The 22,154-nt window shown below is 38.3% G+C and overlaps 1 protein-coding gene across 7 annotated transcripts in view; it reads right to left on the bottom strand.

The window, feature by feature from the left end:
- Positions 1–22,154, bottom strand: part of ZFX (zinc finger protein X-linked) — a 56,022-nt gene that overhangs the window by 26,701 nt on the left and 7,167 nt on the right. For 4 of the 7 annotated variants that reach the window (XM_023249490.2, XM_023249493.2, XM_023249489.2 and 1 more), the window contains exons 2-3: positions 5,354–5,442; positions 1,903–2,472 (exon numbers count right to left, since the gene is read on the bottom strand). In XM_023249490.2, coding sequence (XP_023105258.1) covers positions 1,903–2,472; positions 5,354–5,414 — 631 coding nt within the window. In that variant the 5' untranslated portion in view covers positions 5,415–5,442. The other 3 variants (XM_019823670.3, XM_019823672.3, XM_045050371.1) reach the window with 3 other exon arrangements.

Here is a 22,154-nt window from a genome sequence, read left to right as displayed (position 1 = left end):
ATATATCTATATGCCGTTGTCCCAAATATCTTCCTGTAGCCACAAACTCTCTCAAAAGCACCAAGTTCATATCATCAACTGCCTAGGAGAAACATCCACCAGACTGTCCCCAGCAAGCAACTCAAACTTCTAACAGGTCCTAAATCATGATCCTCCCACCAAATCTCCTCCTGCTTTCAGGTAATAGTATGACCAGCCACCCAATTCCCCAAGGTAGAAACCTTAGGGTCGTCCATGAATTCTCTTCCTCCCTCAGATCCCCACCCCTATTCCGTCACCAAACTTCTCTCGTTTCATTTACTTCCTAAACTCTCTTGAATCCAGTTCCCTCTTTCTGTCCCCATTCCTACGAAGGTACTTAGGATCTTCTTATCTCATAAACGAACCATTTCGACTACTCTCTACCGCTAGTCTCTCCCTCACCATATTCTTATTCTGTATAACTACCAAAATTATCTTGCTGAAATAAATTCAAACTTCAAACAGGCCACCATATTTTTCCCTGTCAGACTGGCAAAAACTAAAACAGAAAATAATACCCTGTGCTGGTCATTTGTTTAGGGAAATGGACATTCTCATAAACTTGGTGGGGGAGTTATTATTAGGCAAAATATTGAGATACTATCACCAGACTTATAAATGTGTATACCCTTTGATCTCGCAATTCTATTTCTAGAAATTTGTTCTATCAAATTAACCAGAAAGTATACAAAGATATGTCTCCCTCCCACTCATGCCCTTCTTCACCTGGTAAAACTAGAGCTCATCCACGAGTTCAAAGGTCAGCAATTCCCTCTTGTGTCCACAGCAACTTAGTCACACCTCTGCATCACAGTGCAACCTATCTTTCTCTCCTGTAGTAAACTGTAAGCTAAGAACAATGGTTTTTGGTGTTTCTTTATCACCTATCCATATCTGCACTACTTACAACCACGTCTAACACACGGTAAGGGGCCCCAATGCACATGTGTTGAATGAAGGCATTTTCTTCCTCTTCACACAAAGAAGTCGGATTTCTAAAATCTGGAACTTTTAAAAGGTATGTCCTAAAATGCTGGTGGACTCCAATATATGCTTACATTAAATTCCTGTATATAACAGGTATTCAAGCAAAGCAAATAGTCTTGTGAATTTATATAAGCAAATAGTCTGTGAGTCTTTTTTTGTTTGAAGTTTAGTTCCTAAAGGCATGAGTATCCCCATACTGGGTCAGAACTGTGGTCTATCCAACTGAGGATTTTCTCTCTGAAAATGGTACCAAGAAATATGTTGTAAGACATAGCTATCCTTCCCGACGTTAGGTTAAAAATGTACAACTGTGTTCTAAAATACCTGACTTTTCTTCAATAACCTACCATGAGTCCATCATACTTGAAATCATGTTTTGGAATCATTTAATGTTTCGATACTACACCAGAGCTCTCTTCCAGGCTAACTGTTATATAAATAGCATTTTACATGTAAGTAGACTAAGTACATAAGTAGCACTCTACATCCATATACAAGAATGTAAGGAGTTTGGTTACACATGTTTTTCCAAGTTGAACTCCTTTTAAAAAGTTTCAAGAGGATTCCTAATCCTAATAAAGGCTTCTAACAGCCTATTCCCATCCTTCATGATTTCAGAAAGTTCAGTTCTACTCCTTTCCGTCCTTGTCCTTCTAGACTGAAGAAATCTCATCTTTCTATTGTGTCCTTACAGAGAAACGACTCTTGACTCTGCACTATTTCACTTCTCTTCATTTGGAGTTATGTTACAGGATCTAAACTGAAACAACAATGTAGTTAGGTCTATGAGATTTACTTCAATTTTATAGAAGTCAAGAGAATTTCACCCCTGATGTAAATTAGGAAAGACAGCCTTCAAAATACCTTTGACAATCACTGTACCCCAAGACTTACAGGAAATCATAAGGTAGTCCTCACAGTTGCTTTTGTCATCATCTTGCTGGTCCACAGGGATCCCATTGGCATCTATGACTGCTTCAGAGCCACAATCTGCTACCAGTACTTCTTCTGAAACGACATCCGTTGTCAGAGGATCGGTGACAATTTCTGCTTCTACTACACTGTCATGAACGACATGTTCAACATGTCCAACATCAGACACATGTATGGATTCACTCGTCAAGACATGTTCTGGCATAGACATTGAGGCTGAAGTAATGTCGGAAGCCAAAACATCATCTGGGACCGTGCAATGTGCTAAAGAAACTTCTTCGGTTACATCTGAGTCCAGCACTTGCTCTGGAATGATGACCGTTTCAGATACATCTGCTTCTTCCATGATATCGGGGCAGTGAACATCTTCTATAACAACATCCTCAATAACATCTTGGATAACAACAGAGTCTGGGTCATCAGGAACAAAGTTATGCACAGTTATGTCTGAATCCACAACATCTGAAACAAAAACAGTCTCTTGTACTTCCACAACAATTTGATCACCATCCATGTGTGTAGCATCAGCTCCTTAAAAAAAAAAAAAATTAAAACCACAAATTTCAGGTAGGTGTGCAAGTCTACCTCAAATAATGTAAATGTTATTCGATTTCTAGCAGTAAAACAGACTAGTTCCACAGTTTTCTCAAACATTAATGTAGATTAAAGAAGAGCGAATCTATTTTTGAATCATATCAGAACAGAAATTTTTAATACATGAACTTTTATTCTCATCCCAAATCAAGATAAGGAAATACAGAAAAACTAAGCAACCGAGCCAGTCACACACAAAAAAATTCATGAAAGTCAAATTCTAGGCTCACTAAAGTTAAGCTCATATACACAGGTACTTAAGGGAAGATTATAAAACCAAGTGATGTAACTTCTAGTGGCAAATACACCATTTTCCTTGATTATATGAGTTTTTCATTTCTTTTTCCTTCTTGCTCTCTTTCTCCTCAATATTTTTTCTTCTTTCCATCTCTCACAAGTATTTCTTAATCCATTTTTTCCCCTTTCTCCCCCTCTGTTCTGGAATAATATCTCACCAATAACCTCTATTTATGACTATGGAAATTTAGAAATTATCCTCTGAATCTAGGATATAAAAGGATTGGGGCATAAATGAAAAAGACGGCTAGAAGGCCACAGTTAAGAAGAAAAGACAACTGGTTAAGGAATCTCTGTGGACAGATGAAATGCACACAAGCGCAGGTGCTCTGGAGTAACGGAGGCCAAGGTCGACTGGAGTGGTGCCTGCCCCCACTTCACCAGGGTATTCCAGCTCTATCCAGCCTCCTCCTGTCCCCCCCGCCCCATACCCTAACTCCCCAGGAAGCGCCTCAGAATATAAGAAACCTTACTCTGCAGTTAAGGAATGAAGGTAGAAGGTTGAATCAATTGAAGCCCAGTGAGGTTAAATGACTTCACCAAGATCACACCGTTTGCACAGATTATGGTGCTCAATAAATATTACTCTGAATGAATACCACAAATGGGAATCGAAAACAGATATCCTTGCCAGAAACTAACGTAAGATAAAAGAAAACAAATCCAGTATCTTGGATCCTAGTGTAGGGAAAAGCAAAGTTTTATCAAAGTCTTACCTAAAACACCATTCTGTCGACTAGTGCTTCTGGATGGGACTCAGACCAGGCTGAGTCCAAGCAGCTGTCTAACTCAATGACTGTGTGTCACTGGCCAGGCCCTCAAAGACACATGGCTTTGTTCAACCAACACAAATGACCGGCCAGGGCCAAAAATACCATTAAAAATGTAAGAAATCTTAAAGCCAGTTAATATCCATTTTAATCACATCTAAAAATAACAAAACAAATATGTCTGCTTTAATTTCTATAGCACTTCTACAAAATGTTCCATATTCATTTGTTTCCCATATTTTCAATATTAGCACCAGCAACAGATCACTGTAACCTCCATTTTGCAGACATGAGGATGAAAGCATTTAGTGGCAAGAAGACTGGTTACAAAATCTAAATCAGAGAACAGAGTTTGGACACTGATTTGTTTTGTGACCTTGGGCAAGTCATTTAACCTCTGACTTTTGGTTTCCTCATCAATAAAATGAGGACAGTAGTATCTGGCATGCATACCTCACAGGACTGTTGTGATGATCAAATGGGAATGTATGGGAAGTGTTCTGAAAAACTGTAATGAGAGGTTTCATTATTATTAGGACATGAAAACGGAGGCCCTAACTGATTAAGTGACTTGCTCAAAGGTAAACAAACACCCTAAGTGTTACCAACCAGGGCTAAAATGGAACAGCCCTTCAATCCACCACTTAGCCCATGACCCAGGCTTGTCTGTGGCAAGATTAAGCCAGTAGAGAGTGTACATTTTTCTCCAAAGAGCCTAGTCTCTCTTTAAAGCACATTAATTATACTTCATGTTCTAATGAAGAATTATACCTCTGCATTGATCATTATCAAAGTGAAGTTACCAAATGTGAACTCAAAGACTATCCCAGGTTATTAAGAGAAATACATATACCCCTGCTGGATTTAGAGACTTAAGAAAAGTTAAAGATTTAAAATCATTAATATTTAATTTCCTGATAAAGTTAATCACTATTTCTTTAACATACTGCAATACGATCATTTCAAGTCCAATGGAAAACCGGTCAACGTTTTATTTATAAGGGTAGCTAGCTAGTGTGATATAAAACCATTTTACATTGTAAAACCTAGCCAAATCACTTTACAATGTTATATAGTTGGAATCATGGGTAATCTGAAACTGTGAATACACTTTTTTATACTATTAGAACTTCATGAATTTATTATTCCTTACAGTTTGGAGCATGAGGTAAGACTGTCTTCCTGAAGCAAAGGGCTCCTTTTGTCCCCTTTTGAGAGACAGGGTTGTAAAAGCAGGAAAGGGTCACAATGCGCAGGGCCTGAGGTTTATACGTTACCTGCTGGGTCATGAACGGAAAATGGAGAAATGACACAATCCACATGTTATCTTATGATGAGTGTTTTAACTGCTGGGCTAGACAAAAGAGACTAAGGGTAAGGAAAATAAAAGTTACCGCAAACTAAGAATGAGATGACGGAGCCTGTCCATGTGGCAGAAAGTAGAAGGAAGAGATGTAAGCAAGGGAGAAATAATAGGACTCAGTGCTGGAAATGGGCAAGAGATTAACTGAAGAGGACACTGACGTTTTGAGACCGCTGCTGTCAAAGACAAGAATAGGAGTGTTGGTTATGAGGGAACCAGGTTTTTAACGAAGGGAATAAGAATGTGCTCCCCTTAACCAATGGAGGCCAAAAAGATACAGGACAAAAAGATACGTAAGTGTGAATATCAACGTAAGAGTCTAGCAATCCGTCCACTTGATAGCCAACTCTGAATGTGGTAGTTGGAAGCGGAACAACCCGAGTTATACCTGTTGCATCAAAAAACGAGTTTGGCTCTTGTGGTTGTAATTCAAGTCCATCTTCATCCATGGCCTTTGATTCTCATCAGTCACAGCTCCTAAAGCAGAAAAAAAGGAAACCAAGCATGACTTTTTTTGTATCATGTATTAAAAATTTCACTGTGATTTATTTCTGAAGCACTCGAAATTATGTGAGAGATGAACATCTATCAAAAATGTCTCTCTCTAAAACAAAAGGGAACTAACTTAACTGCTGTCCAGTGACATATGGGCATCTATAGGACAAGGCAAGGCAGATGAACAAGTCGGCGGCGCCTAGTTTTTTTAACTGAGATACTCCTTACATACATCAAGTATATAAATCCTGATAAATTCTTACACATGCATAAACCTGTATAATCACTATACAACCCAGACCAAGATCTGGAACATTTCCAGTACCCCAACACTCTCGTCTCCTCTCAGTCCATATATACACCCCATATTCCCACAAGGGTAAAGAGGTTTATTAAAGTTCAACCAAAACACACTCTACAGCTTACTGGGGGGAAATTTCTGCACGATTTTCATACTGCTTCTCTATACTTAATGTAGTCTATCTTTCAACCAGTACATTAAACCACCGTAAATATCCAAAACGTGTAACTGTAGTAATAAACAGCCTTTGGGAATTCTGCCTAACTTACATTGACCTCTCTCTTTTTTTTTTAAGTTTATTTATTGACTTTGCGAGACACAGAGAGAGAGACAGCATGAGGGGAGGGAGGGAAAGAGAAAGAGGGAGAGAAAGAATCCCAAGCAGCTCCACGCTATTAGCGCAGAGCCCCACTCGGGGCTTGATCTCACGAACCTCGAGATCATGACCTAAGCAGAAATCAGGACTCAGTGGCTTAACCAACTGAGCCACCCAGGCGCCCCCTACATTGACCTCCCTTAACTGACCATCCAATCTAGGTGAGTAAATTTCCACAGTGTATTTATACTCTCCTGGCCAGAGTTGACTGGCACTAGCTACAAAATGGTAAAAATTAGTTCATCTTTGAGCACAATAAAATCAAAGTCCTATCCCTGAGAATCTGAAACCATGAGCAAGGGTCAATCAGTCTTCTCCCCACTGCCATCACCCACCCTTGCTGTAACACAGGAGCTTGAGAAAGGCCATTTCCAACTACTGCTTAGACTAGTGAGATCACATTTACAAATAAAAAATAAATAGAATCCAGTGAATGCCCTGAGAAACAAAGTAGAAGGACCAGGGAGGGGAAGTTTACCAAAAGCTTTTTAGCTCCTGGTTCTAGACTTTTCCGAAGTACAGCTACAGGACCTTGTCTGCCTGGGGTTTTTGCAAGACATCCCAGTAACCTTAATGTTCCCTTTTCTACTTAAGCCCAAACCTACAACAATAAAAAACTTAACCAATTAAAGAATACGCTCTCTAGCACTAATCGCTAATCAGGGATTGTGGTTTACTCATGTTCTAAGTATTACAGAAACCTCCTCCCCCACTGATTTCCTTATCTCTCTACTTTCTCTTTCTCATCTGCCTAAATGGTACTATTAGACATCTTTCTTTTACCTTTATCATTTTTCACTGATGATGTAAGTGGTGAAAGCTTCTTACTAAAATTTCAAATAACAGAAACAAGAGCCCTTTTTCTTTTTTTTATTTAAGTGTATTTATTTTAGTAATCTCTACACCCAACGTGGGGCTCAAACTCATGACCCCAAGATCAAGAGTCGCATGCTCTTCCAACGGAGCCAACCAGATGCTCCAAGAGTCATTTTTCTAAAGCATCAGCTAGATGACGTCATTCCTTGGTTCAAAAATGTTTAATGGCTCCCTGCTGCTTCCAAATAAAGTTCACACTCTTGCCATCTTCTAAATTCCATACCTAAACAATCTTTCCCTCATTCTGTCCCCTACCTTCCCTTCAAGTACCTCGCATGCATGCACACACACACACACACTTCAGCCAAACAAAAATGTCCAGTGTCCTCATAAGACCCCAACTCTACACTGAGCTCAGGGTTTCTTCTACCTAGAACACCTTTCCCCCAAATCCTTTCCCCCACAAAAAAAGAAAAAGCTGAGGGGCACCTGGGTGGGTTAAGCGTCCAGCTTCGGCTCAGGTCATGATCGCATGGTTGGTGGGTTTGAGCCCCGCATCTGGCTCCATGCTGACAGCTCAGAGCCTGGAGCCTGCCATGGATTCTGGGTCTCCCCCTCTCTCTGCCCCTCCCTCACTCGCACTCAGTCTTTCTCTGCCTCTTGAAAATAAACATTAAAAAAAGTTTTTTTTTAAAGAAAAAGCTGAAAATAATCTTTCCCTCCTCTGAATTTCTCCGGCACTTTTACCATTTTTCTCTGAGTTTACCTGTTTGCCATAAATAACTATTTACTTATATAGATCTTATTTTCAGACGCTAAACTTACATATAAATATTTCTTATTTATATACCCATTAGAAACTCAAATAACATTAATGTAATAAATTAATTTTCAACATATCAACTCTGAGAACCTTTCTATTCATTTTCAAGGAAGGACATGTTTCATGTTATTTATTCAAAATGCTTCAAATTAAAAAGAACAACAGGGGCGCCTAGGTGGCTCAGTTGGTCAAGCATCCGACTTCGGCTCAGGTCACGATCTCACAGTTCGTGGGTTCGGGCCCTGTGTCCGGCTCTGTGCTGATAGCTCAGAGCCCGGAGCCTGCTTCAGATTCTGTGTCCCCCTCTCTCTCAAAAATAAGCAAACATTAAAAACAAATTTCTTGAAAACAACAAAACAATTTTCAACTCTGAAAAATGGAAACTTGTACATGCTTTGAAAAAGTTGCCAACTGCTCTCTCCCCATTAAAATCACCCCGGCCATAATGCTTTCTCTTCTTCCCAATTTAACAATGTAATTACAAAATGATAAACTGTAAATTAATCTTCTAAACATAACGCTATACTACTACTCGAAATTAATCCAATTAAGAGGGCAATAAACAGCATTTGTTAAGGTATTAAGGGCCCTCCTACCAATTTCCCTACATAAACCCAACCCCATCAGCTCTAAGGATTCTCAAGCTGCACACGAACTCCTGTGCTGGGTATTCATCCTCTTGCGCTTTTCTCTCAGAGTCTGACAGATAATCAATCCCCCAGGTTCTGAAGCTCTCTCCTTCCTCAGTGTTCTTTCCACCTTCCCGGCCACTGGCTACTCTGCCTTCTGGCTCCTCACCGCAGCCTTGCCCAGCCCTCTGCCTTCCACTTTTATGCCACCGTCTCAACTACCATTTACACAGAGGTGAGTCCTCAAGTCCACACGCTAAGGGCAGCACCTAACACTCCCACCAGACCCTCTGCGGACTATTTTCACCAGGATAGGACTCTGCTTTCTCCTGACATGACCGCTATGGCCTTTTCCTTCCTCCCTGCTTAAATTCAGTCAGGTTGTCAGACCTTCATTTCTTCTCCACAACCTCTCAGGAATCTGTGCCTGTCTTTTTATTCCCACTGTCACCATTCAGCTTCCTATTTCCCGATCCCCCCCCCCCCCCAAGGGATGAAAGCCCTGCTTTGTATCAGGGCACTCCCTTGCTCAGAAAGCTTCGCACTTCCCCCATATGAAAGGTGCTCTAAAATACTAACCCTAGCTACCACAACAGACTTACGCGCTATTTATTCCCATCATTTTATATCATATCCGTTTCTCTTTAAGTTTACTTATGGAGAGAGAGAGAGAGAGAGAGAGAGAGAGAGAGCGCGCGCACGCACCCTCCCCCCACCAAAAGAGCTGGGGAGGGGCAGAGGGAGGAAGAGAGAATCTCAAGCAAGCTCCACACGCTGTCAGAAGGGAGCCTGATGTGGTTCTCGAACCCACAAACCCGAGCTGAAGTCAAGAGCCGGACGATCAACCGACTGAACCACCCAGGCGCCCCTCCATTTATTTTCTAACAGATACTCTGGCCCAAATGGAGGGTAATCCACTCACCTTATTTTGACTTAGGTGAGCAGTAATTGTTAAAACAGTTTTGATTGCTTCATTTTCCTTCTATTTTGTCATTACAAAAATTCCAACGAGGAAAAAACGTGTTTTTACTTCTAAGCAGAGATGACTGTCCTTCAACTGTGTAACCCCTATGTGGTTAGAAGTAATTCTGACAACCAGAATGAAACCAATGTTCTTAGAACAGAACCTACTCACAAGAGTTCTCAGGACTGTGATAAAGTCTGAGTGAGAGTAGGGAACAGGCACAAATAATGTAACTGAAATTGTTCCTACCTTTGCTGCAAGAACCAAGCCCAGAGATCACTTGAATTTGGAGAATTCAAACCAGAATAGTTCACAGAACCAAGACTAACAATTTGTGGAGACATACTAACATTTTGTGATTATCAAATGTCCTCAAAATACTTCTGGGACCCCACTCTACCTCAAGCTGGGTAAAATATTCCCTTCCCAGTTGCAGAAGTCATGATCCTAAACACGGTGTGGAAGAATTCACAATAGAAAAACAGACAGTTTTAAGGGAAATCATGGGTTGAGAGAAACTCAGGAAATTCACAAAAACTTTCTTTCATTCCTTAAAATAAAACAATAAAAATACCATACCAAGTTAATAGGTATAGCAAGGGTATTTATCGATCTTAAATTAGTGATAATGAATATAGGACATTTCCCTTGTGGATCTCTTGATGCCTAGACACTTTGATGATCTCCCTCATGGGCAAGTTAAAAGGGTGCTTACATATAACTTCGCTTTTTGCAGCTAATACGCATACAGTAATTACTTTTCTGCTTTCGGCCTCCCAGAAACTCACTGCCTTTTAATTTTATGACTCAACTCTAGTCCCTCTCCCTAAGTCAAACTCAGAGAACGAGTTGTACTTACACATTGTAGATGAAATTACTCAAGCTGCAGGAAAGGCAAAAACCTGATCTGTCTCTAAAAGAATTATTCTTATTATTATTATTTAAGTAAACTCTACCCACAACGTGGGGCTCCAACTCCTGACCCTGAGTTCAAAAGTCACATGCTCTATCAATTGAGCCAGCCAGGTACCCCTAACAGAATTTTTCTTACAGTGAAAGTGGAACTGGTGAAAATTTACATTTAAATCTTCTCTCTTAAGTTACATTTCTTTCCAATTTTTCCCCCATGTTGTTTGATGTTGGCCATTTCTTCAGATACCTAATTTTCTTCTCTCTCTTTTTTTAATATTCATTGATTTTGACAGAGTTCGTTCATGTGAGTGGGGGAGGGCCAGAGGGAAAAAGAATCCCAAGCCGGCTCCTGTCAGTTCAGAGCCCGACACAGGGCTCGATCTTTCAAACTGAACTCTAAGATCATGACCTGAGCTCAAATCAAGAGATGGACAGTTAACCAACTGAGCCCAATCCACGTGTCCCCGGATACCTAATTTTCACGTGTGGAATTCAACGTTTATTTATTTTTGGGACAGAGAGAGACAGAGCATGAACGGGGGACGGGCAGAGAGAGAGGGAGACACAGAATCGGAAACAGGCTCCAGGCTCTGAGCCATCAGCCCAGAGCCTGACGCGGGGCTCGAACTCACGGACCGCGAGATCGTGACCTGGCTGAAGTCGGACGCTTAACTGACTGCGCCACCCAGGCGCCCCTCACGTGTGGAATTCTATTTCACTTCTCTTACCAACTCAACCTTTAAATTTGTCTCTACGTTAGCCACTCGTAAATTCATCAAGTCCTCTATTTTCACTGCTACCTCTCTAACAAGCTCTGGCGTCTTATATCCAGAACCCAACAGGCCCTTCCAATCAAAAGACTTGAACCCTTCTAAGGTGCGTCTGGCTGGCTCAGTCATAAGAGCATGCAAGTCTTGATCTCAGGGTTGTGAGGTCAAGCCCCATGTTGGGCATAAAGATTACTTGGGGGGGGGGGGGGGGGAAAGGCTTGAGTTTTTCTTGAACTCAAGGAATTTTCTTCTGTTGTTTCTATACTTTCTTCCATTTTCTCTGTTCATTCATATTAGAATTTCTACTGTAGGATGCAAGGACTCCTAAAACTAGCCTCCATGTTACCTTAATTTTCCTCTCATATATTCTTTGTACTACATTCTCAGAACCCCTCAACTCTTTCTTCTAAGCTTACTACCTTGATTTTGACTCTATCTACTGAATTTTATCTAAAAGGTCATATTTTAATATCAAAATAAACTTTTTCACAGCAATCTTTTCTCTTTTAGTGGATACAGTATCTTACCAAATGTCTCTGAAGATTTAAAGTTAATTCTGTATTCTATATTAAACTGTCTCCTCTGCTGTCTCATTATTCAGTCAGTTGGATTTGGTGCCTCTCTTTCAGGCTGCTGATTTTCCTCAAAAGCATGATTCTTCTAGGTTGTCCATTCATATCTGTAGATGAAGATCTAAATCAGAGTTACATTCTGATAGCTAGGTTATATTTACCCAGCTCAAGTGAGAATCTTCGCTTGCAATGAACCTAAATTATGACCACATTTAGAAGTCTAGAGTCTAGAAGAATGAGTCCAAGGAAGACAAAGGAGCCATGCAACCAGCCAGGCTTTTTTTTAACGGTGGGCAAGTATCCCATCTTCCTGGTACTGGAGGTCCGCCATCCCTCAGGATAGCCACAAGCTACCTAAAGCACTGTTCCTTTTTCCCCACAGGACCTACTTTGGAATTTCCTATGGACGAATTTGCAAATCAGAAAGTTGAATTTCTGGCATTCTCTCAGGAGGAAACCCACACTAGAAGACACCTATACTAATAGGTAAATGACTTAGCTTTTCATACCTTTAATTATCTGGCTGTGCCCAAGGCTTGCTCCTCCTAGGACATGCCTGCTTTTGACACTGGGGGTAATGCAGAATATAATTTTTGGATGGTCCTTCCAGCTTTCTGAACAAGGCCACTAAGCTCTCTAGGGTTTTGCCATGAATTGATTCCCAAGTGCTTTATTCAACCAGAAATTTATCATATTTTGGTTTGCAAGTAACATACCTATCAGGTTCTTTTGTTTCCCTGAATTTATTTTTCTATTTCTTCCTCAATATGATTTTGAAAGGGCAAAAAAAGCAAATTGTATGTTCTCTACTCTATCTTGAATTTAAAGTCATTATGATTTGTATCAAATAAAACAGCATGCAAATACATAAAAACAAAAAACTATGAGACAGAAAACAAAAATCAATAGTAGTGACAAATTACAACTCTTATCGACCCGACAGATCAAATACTCAAAAACTAAGGAAAGAGATGTATATAATTAACAATATTAATGTAACAGCTTCATTTCACATTCCATTCCTGAAGAGAATACTTTGTTTTCAAACAACCTTGCCCACCCTCTATGACAAGAAGAGGAGAAAATGCATGCTGTTGTAAATTGCAGAGCCCAGGCCTTCCGTGTCCTGTCCTGCTTGGAACTTTTGTACACTTGCTCAAAATTTCAATGCCAAGGTTTTGTTTCAGATTAGTTGTTTCCATAGAATCATTTTGAGCCAATAAATTTCACAGTTTTGTTTAAAGTCTAAGAGTTTGAACTTTCAACATCTATTAAAATTTGATCCTAAAATGACAAGCCTTCCTAACCGCCTTATTTTTCCAAAGCCCTTATTCGTGCTCAGACTAAGAGTTGCCAAAGTACTTTCTGAACCTAGTTGCATTGATGTGCTGTCCACACTAAGCACTAGTTTTTAAATGCCTTTGCCTGTAAGACTGTAGCTTGACGTGAGGAAATGCATATACCTTCTAACTAGTTTTCCATACGTAAAGCGGTACAGTCTCCTTAAATAAACACTGCCATTTAACACATTCAATAATTCATCAACCCATGCTCATTACACAACAATCTACTGTATGGGGTGGAAGGGGATGGGCAAAATAGGGGAAGGGAAGTAAAAGGTACAAGCTTTCAGTTATAAAATAAGACATGAGGGGTACAATGTCCAGCATAGGGAATTCAGTCAATAATATTAAATAACTTTGTACAGTGACAGATGGTAGGTAGATTTGGTGATTACTTCAGAAAGTATATACAAGTCGAGTCACTGTATTTTAATACACTGAATATATACCACATATACTGAATACACTGCAATATACGTAACACAGTAAAACTAATATAACACTGTCAATTATACTTCAATTTAAAAATAACATATAAAAACCCTTTTCTTTGGATCACTCTTCTTGATTTTGTCATGAAAAGCATTTTTAAAATAGTTTATTAACCTTTGCTGAGATTTTGAACAGGAATTCAATTCACATATTTCCTCGAATGAAGTATTCTGCCTTTAGGTGCAGGTGTACTGGAGTCGAATGTGTCAAACACTTGATGTGATCAAAGGATAAGACAGTTTTCTGACATGATATGAAGTGGAAATTAATTTAAACTATACTGTACATGGAATAGTTTAAATAAAACGGTGGGGGGGACTTTTTTTAAAGGTTAATTTCTGTTAAATGCAGTACATGAAGAAAGGCTTGTATTATCAGAAACTGTTTCCTCCACTTTTCCTTTTTCTTGCACCTGACATTTCCCCCCAAACTGGGCATTTAATACCCCTTTGAACTAACTGATCATTCCCAAAGTTGTTAACTGAGTAAGTGCTTTTCTTACCAAACTCCTTCTTAATAAGTAATGTCTCCTTATATTAGAAAATCTTTCTGATAATGCATTAGAATTTGGGTTTTTTTGGATTAAAGCAGTCTTACTTTCATTTTACTTCATTCAAGCTAACAAGGGCTTTTCTTAGTTTTCTATTAACTAGTTGTATAAATCATGTATCACCGCTTCATAGTTTTATTATTTTTTGAGAAAGAGCGAGCACGCACGTGCGCAAGCCAGGGACAGGCAGAGAGAAAGAAAGAAAGAAAGAAAGAAAGAAAGAAAGAAAGAAAGAAAGAAAGAAAGAAAAGAAAAGAAAAGAAAAGAAAAGAAAAAAGAAAAGAAAAAAGAAAAGAAAAAGAAAAGAAAAAAGAAAGGAAAAGAAAGAGAGAAGGGGGGGAGGATCCCAAGCAGGTTCTGCACTGTCAGCACACAGCCCGATGTGGGGCTCAAATTCAAACTCACCAACTGTGAGATCAAGACCTAGGCCGAAACCAAGAGTCAGAAGTTTAACCAACTAAGCCACCCAGGTGCCCCTACAGCTTCATAGTTTTTAAGCTATTTTTAATAAACTATGAAACTCTTTAAAATTACAGCAACTTGACTAATATGGACTCTACTCTCCCTCACCTGAATGATCATATGCTTGTTAATTGCTTTTCCTAAATACATTACCTTGGGTCTGTGAGGTTCTGTAAACTCAGCAATGATACTAACAAATGTTCACAGTACATGTTAAACACTGGCAAGAATATAACACCAAGCTTTTCAACAACTATAACAAAAAAAATTTTTAAATTGACAGTCGCAGAATCAGGGAATACTGATCTTTTGTCAATGCAATCAATAGTATGTTTTGCACCCATAACATACTAAATCCTTTAATAATTAAAAAAAGAGAGAGGGAGAGAGACCAGGCTAGACACCACAGGCACTGGTTTGCAATACACCTACTTTTTTCTCATTTATTTTTTTTTACAAACCCCTGTGTTGCAGGAACACCCGCTTCTTATATGACTAAGAATGACATGCTCCACTGAGTATCAGCTCCAGGTTAAGTATCGGCAACATTAATTCCATGATCATTCTCTGGAACAAAGTTAAGGAGCCAGCTAATTTATACTTCCCACCCAAAGGAACCCAAACCTGGCTCTTTCCAGGAGTATAGGGAGATAGTAAAATACTACTAAATAATTATCTAAAGCAGGGAGTGGGGACTGAAAGCACAAACATATATCATTTGAAATGATAAAGAAAAAAAACACAAAGAAAATAAAAATTTTCTAAGAAAATCTTCTATAATTCCATGCTACCATATTGAGGAGAAATATGTTATCATTAATAAAGGAAAACCCAATCACCATGAAATTAAGGAGAAAAAAACTTTAATTTTTTTTTAACATTTATTTTTGAGAGACAGAGAGAGACAGAGAACGAGCAGGGAAGGGGCAGAAAGAGGGCGACACAGAAGATGAAGCAGGCTCCAGCCTCCGAGCTGTCAACACAGAGGCAATGGGGGCTTGAACCCACAAACCGTGAGATCATGACCTGAGCTGAAGTCAGACATTTAACCGACTGAGCCACCCAAGTGCCCCTAGGAAAAAAAAATTTTTAATTTTTTTTTTTAAGTTTATTTATTTATTTTGACAGAGAAAGAGCACAAGCAGGGGAGGGGCAGAGAGAAGGAGAGATAGGATCCCAAGCAGGCTCTGCACCATCAGCGCAGAGCCCGACGTGGGGCTCAAACCCACGAACTGTGAAATCATGACCTGGGCTGAGATCAAGAGTCGGACGCTTTCCGACTTCAGCCAGGTCACGATCTCGCGGTCCGTGAGTTCGAGCCCCGCGTCGGGCTCTGGGCTGATGGCTCAGAGCCTGGAGCCTGTTTCTGATTCTGTGTCTCCCTCTCTCTCTGTCCCTCCCCCGTTCACGCTCTGTCTCTCTCTGTCCCCAAAATAAATAAACGTTGAAAAAAAAATTTTTAAAAAAAAAAGAGTCGGACGCTTAACCGACTGAGCCACCCAGGCACCATCCCCCGCAAAGAATTTTTTAATAAAGGAGAGTTGTCTCTTACCCTTTCAAAAAGCTCTAGGTTTTCCCCAAAGCTATCTGAGCTATGCCAGGACAGAGGAGAAAAGCTTTCTTGATTCCTTTTACAAAATTTTACCATTTTTAAAACCCCTAACAAAAATAATGTAATCAAACTACAAATTTGATTAATTATGAATCCCAAGTGACTTGTTTGTAAATGTGATCCATCTTGTAAAAAATATGTATGCGCTCACTCATGCACATGCACCTTGACAAAGCATGGTTAGTCTAGAATTCAAAGACAGAGCCAAATAATGGCCTGAATTAACAAGTTAAAAAAGGAAAAACCTAATTTTCTCAACAGATGCCAAAAAGTTGAAATTCAACATCCATTTCTTTTGTTGTTATTTTGTTTTTGGTAGTATTCTCTCCAGGTTTCGACAGGGTAGAAATAATTTTAAACAATGAGTTAGGATGCCTTTTTTTGTCCCTTTTTAATTTCCCATACTCTGAGAACATCTATTTTTTTTACTTAAGGCTATTCAAATTGGAATAGAAAAACATTTTAACAGTTAAAAAATACAATAGGAATGAAATACAAATACATGCTACAACATGGATGATCCCTGGAAAGAATATGCTAAGTCAAAGAGGCCAAACACAAAAAAAACACATAATAAATGTCAAGAATAGGCAAATACATAAAAATGGAAAGTAGATTAGTGGTTGTCAGGGGTGGGGGGTGGGGGTAGTGATTGCTAATGGACACAAGGTTTCTTTTGGGGGTGATAAAACATCCTAAAATTAGTGGTGATGATTTCACACCTTTGAATTTAATAAAAACCACCCAACTGTACATTTTTAAAGGGTGAATCTTATAACAATTTTATAAATTATAAACAACAAAGAAGTATATGCAAATCTTAAACTAGTTCATGTTACAACATGTGTTTTTGGATAAGAGAATGATGTATCAATTTATACAAAAAGGCATGGATTAAAACTAAGGTAAAACACTAAAAGTATTTCTTCTAAAGTCAATTAAGACAAGGATACCCATTATCACTCTTATTAAGATTATATGGGAACTTACAGCCAATATGATTAGGTAAGATAATAAAATGCAAAATATAATTATTATTTGAAAGAATTAGACTTATTTATACATGATCTATCTAGGAAATCCAAAAGAATCAACTGAAAAATTACTATCAGTATGATTTCATAAACTGTGCTGGTAGAAAATTAATATACTTGAAGACAAAAGCTTTCCTACGTAACACATTTAAATCCCATTGATAAAAATACTTGAAAACTCTAAGTGGGGTTAAAAAACACAAATAGGGGCGCCTGGGTGGCTCAGTCTGTTAAGCGTCTGACTCCTGGTTTCCTCTCAGGTCATGATCTTGTAGTTCATGGCTTCGAGCCCGACAGCAGGCTCTGCACTGACAGTGCGAAGTCTGCTTAGGATTCTCTCCCTCTCTCTCTCTGCCCCTCCCCCACTCACACTCACTCTCTCAAAAAAAATAAAGAAGATGTTTCCATTTTAAAAAACACAGATAGGGGTGCCTGGGTGGCTCAATCGGTTAAGTGTCCGACTTCGGCTCAGGTCATGATCTCGCAGTTTGTGAGTTCGAGCCCCGCGTCGGGCTCTGTGCTGACAGCTCAGAGCCTGGAGCCTGCTTCAGATTCTGTGTCTCCCTCTCTCTCCTTTCCTCCCCCACTCACACTCTGTCTCTCTCTCTCAAAAATAAACATCAAAAAATTTTTAAAAATAAAATAAAATAAAAAATAAATTAAAAAACACAGATCTATAAAGAAACCAATCTTGCTCTTCAAATCCACAACTACATTGTCAGCTAATCTTTGACAAAACAGGAAAGGATATCCAATGGGAAAAAGATAGTCTTTTCAACAAATGGTGTTGAGAAAACTGGACAGCAACATGAAGAAGAATGAAACAGGACCACTTTCTTACGCCAAACCCAAAAAGAAATGCAAAATAGATACAAGACCTAAATGTGAGACCTGAAATCACAAAAATCCTAAAGGACAACACAGGCAGTAGTACCTCTTTGACATGGGCCACAGCAACTTCTTTCTAGATATGTCTTCTGAGGCAAGAGAAACAAAAGCAAAATTAAACTGTAGAGACTTCATCAAAATAAAAAGTTCTACATGGCAAAGGAAACAACCAGCAAAGCTAAAAGGCAACCCATGGAATGGGAGAAGATATCTGCAAGTGACAAACCTAATAAAGGATTAGTACCCATAATATATAAAAAACTTATACAACTCAACACCCAAAAAACAAATAACCCAATTTAAAAATGAGTAGAAGACATGAAGACACTTTTCCAAAGATGACGCACGGATAGCCAACAGACCCATGAAAAGATGCTCAACATCATTCATCACCAGGAAAATGCAAATCAACACCACAATGAGACAGCACCTCACACCTGTCAGAATGGCTAAAATCAATAACACAAGAAACAACAGGTACTGGTGATGACGTGGAGAAAGGGGAACACTCTTGCACTGTTGGTGGGAATGCAAACTGGTATAGCCACTCTGGAAAACAGTATGGAGGTTCCTCAAAAAGTTAAAAACAGAACTACCCTATGATCCAGCAATCACATTCGTGAGTACTTACCCGAATACGAAAATACTAATTCAAAGGGATACATGTATTCCCATGTTTACAGCAGCATTATCTACAATAACCAAATTATGCAAACAGCTCAAGTGTCCACTGACTGATGAATAAAGAAGATGTGAATATATATACAAGGGAATATTACTAAGTCATAGAAAAGAATGAAATCTTGACATTCGCAATGACATGAACAGAGCTAGAGAGTATATGCTGAGCAAATTAAGTCAGAGAAAGACAAATACCATATGATTTCATTCATATTTAAGAATTTAAGAAATGAAACAAATGGGGGGGTGGTGAGGCAAACAAGAAACAGACTCTTAACTATTAGACCAAACTAATGATTACCAAAGGGAAGGTGGGTGCAGGGGTGGGTTACACAGGTGATGGGGATTAAGGAGCACACTTGTTGTGATAAGCACTAGGTGTTGTATGGATTTGTATGGGAAATTACTGTATTATACACCTGAAATACTATATTCTATTATTTAACCAACTGGAATTTAAATAAAAACTTTTAAAAAATCTTGCTTTTCAGTATGATGAGTCAATAGTATCAATTTTCCCTTAATTAACCTCTACATTCAATCCAAATCCCAATACACTGTTGTTGTAAATCAGGTGACCTTATATATGTAGGTCTACTTTCAGACTATTCTATTCCACTGATCAATCTAGCTTTGTGCCCACTGTTTTAATCACTATAATTTTATAATAAACTTCGATACATAGTAGGGTATGTCTTCCAACTTTTTATTCAAGATTGTCTTTGCTATCCCTGGCCCTTAACATTTCCACATAAATTTGAGAACTGGTATATCCAAAAAAAAAAAAAGTCCTGTTGGTATTTTGATTGGCATTCCATCAAATCTCTATATATCATAACTGATGTCTTTATATAATATTGACACTTCTCATCCATAAACTCTGTTATTTCCCATTATTTTAATTCTTCATTAAGTTCTTAGTAAGGCATTTTGCTAAAGATCTTAGTAAAATTTTTATTTATTTATTTTTTTACAGTATTATTTATTTACTTTTGAGACAAAGAGAGAACACGAACAGGGGAGAGGCAGAGAGATACAGCAAGACAGAGAATCCCAACCAGGAGATTGACAGCACAGAGCCCAACGTGGGGCTCAAACTCACAAACCGTGAGATCACAACCTGAGCCGAAACCAAGAGTCAGACGCTTAACAGACTGAGCCACCCAGGTAGCCCAGTATGTTTTTATTTAAATTCCAGTTAACATACAGTGCAGTGTTAGTTTCAGGTGCACGATACAGTGATTCAACACTTCCATACAACACATGCTACTTCACCACAAGTGCACTCCTTAATCCCGATCATCTATTTAACCCATCCCCTCAGGTAACTATCAGTTTGTTCTCTACAGTTTAGAGTCTGTTTCTCGGTTTGCCTCTCTTTCTCTCTTTCCCCTTTGCTTATTTGTTTTGTTTCTTAAATTCCACTTATGAGTTAGATCATATGGTATCTGTCTTTGACGGACTTATTTCACTTAGCATAACACTCTCTAGCTCCATCCATGTCATTGCAAATGGCAAGATTTCATTCTCTTTTTTTACAGCTGAGTGATAGGTACTGGCTTTTAAATTCGATTTTCAAATTGTTTATTGTTAGTATAGACAAATACAATTAATTTTTGCATATCAATCAATGCTCCCCAATTATAATGCAGTAAAATCAAAAATGTCCCGCGATAAAACAGGGGAAAAAAGAATCCCATAAATTTGAAAACAAAGTTCTAAAAAATTCAGTGGGCAATAAGAAAATTATGAAAATCACAATATATTTAGAACTAAATAATAAAAATTAATTCACGTCAAAATCACAGCATCTGGTTATAGTTCAGAGGGAAATTTATAGTCTTAAAGGCATATAAGAGCACAGATTAAATATTAATGAGCTAAATCTTCAACTTAAAAATTTAAAATATCAGAATAAATGCAAATAAAACAGAGTGAAAGAAATATTAATCATATTGGCAGGAAGAGCAAGGATCAATAAAAGAACTATTTGGAAAGCCTTAATAATACAATCAAGTTACTGGTAGTACTGATCAGAAAGAAAAGAAATAAATGAAATCAATATTTTAAAGTCATTAGAGAAGCCTGTATTTTATACCAATATATTGGAAAATGTGTATTTTTCTGGAATATTGTTCATTCTGTATAAATAAACAAAAAAAAGAAAAGCCAAAATGACTTATCACCATGAAAGTATTACTATATTAAAAACCAAATCAGAAAAGACATCAATTAGACATGAGTTAGACATGAATTCTAACTTTCAAGAAACATAGTACCTCTATTAAATACAAGTTGTTTCAAAAAAATAATTCATCTTATCAAGTTAGCATAACCTTGTTATCAAAACAAAACAAAGACTACATCAAAATAGACAGGTACATGGCAATGACAAAGGGATGCCAATATCCAGGGAATCCAAAGACAGTTTAAAATAAGAAATCTATTAATGCAATTTATCACACCGACAGATGCGGCAAAAGCACTAAAAAAATCAACTCCTGTTCGTGACGAAAACTCTGAAATGATAAGAAGATAAACTAATAAATAATAACTAGCCCGTCCAAAAACAAATCAATACGGTATGGTATTTGATGATAAAATATTAGAAGCACTCCATTAAAGTACCTAGACAAGGATGCCTGCTATCAATGCTTCCATTCAACACTGTGCTAAAGGCATCGGTCAATGCAGTTCCAAGAAAAATAAAAAAAGAGACACGAGGCAGAAAAGTCATGGAAAAGAAGAAACAAAACCTTCATTATTCACATACAACTACTTAGAAAATATAAAAGAATTAGCAACTATTATTACTCACACATTTCAGTGAATCTAAAGATACTACCAACAAGAAGTTGCATCCTTGTTTTACATACAAAAAAACAAAAACAAAAACCCTGACAAACTGATGCCGTACTTTGTTATTTAGAATGTTCAATTTAGATTGAGGCCATTCTTTTAGACTTAGACGTATTTTATCAGATCCTGCACATACATAGAAAAGTAGAAGCAAAAAGAAATTGGTAGGGTATTCTTAAAACTTCACATTCAGGGTCCTACCACGGATTGCTCTTCTACTCAAAGCCAGTCAGTCTTTCTCAACAATATTGCCCTCTGTCAAAAAAGCGTTGGTGATACAGCACTTCTTAAAATGCTCCATTATTATCTATAGGATATTCCTTCCAGTCAGACATCCACTTCTCAATTTATTCTGCCTTCAGTTGTACTGTCTGGCATGAAATAACACCACAGGGTACACGCTCATTTAAGTGGGGACAAAATGAAGAGTCCTGACCAAGTATGTGCACGTGTAGGCAATAATAACTGCATCGGACGACTGCTTGAACAACAGTGTTTATATGGTGATCTACGTCTACTAAAAACCTATTTTGATTTCAGAAATGCTAAAATGTAGAGGGGAAAAGGGCATCTCATAATCTATAAAACATAGTAAGAGAGAAGATCAGCA

Source organism: Felis catus, chromosome X, assembly GCF_018350175.1.
Source record: "Felis catus isolate Fca126 chromosome X, F.catus_Fca126_mat1.0, whole genome shotgun sequence".
In the NCBI taxonomy this organism is placed as follows: domain Eukaryota; kingdom Metazoa; phylum Chordata; class Mammalia; order Carnivora; family Felidae; genus Felis; species Felis catus.
The sequence above is the reverse complement of the archived record's forward strand: the minus strand, read 5'-3'. Positions and strand labels throughout refer to the sequence as shown.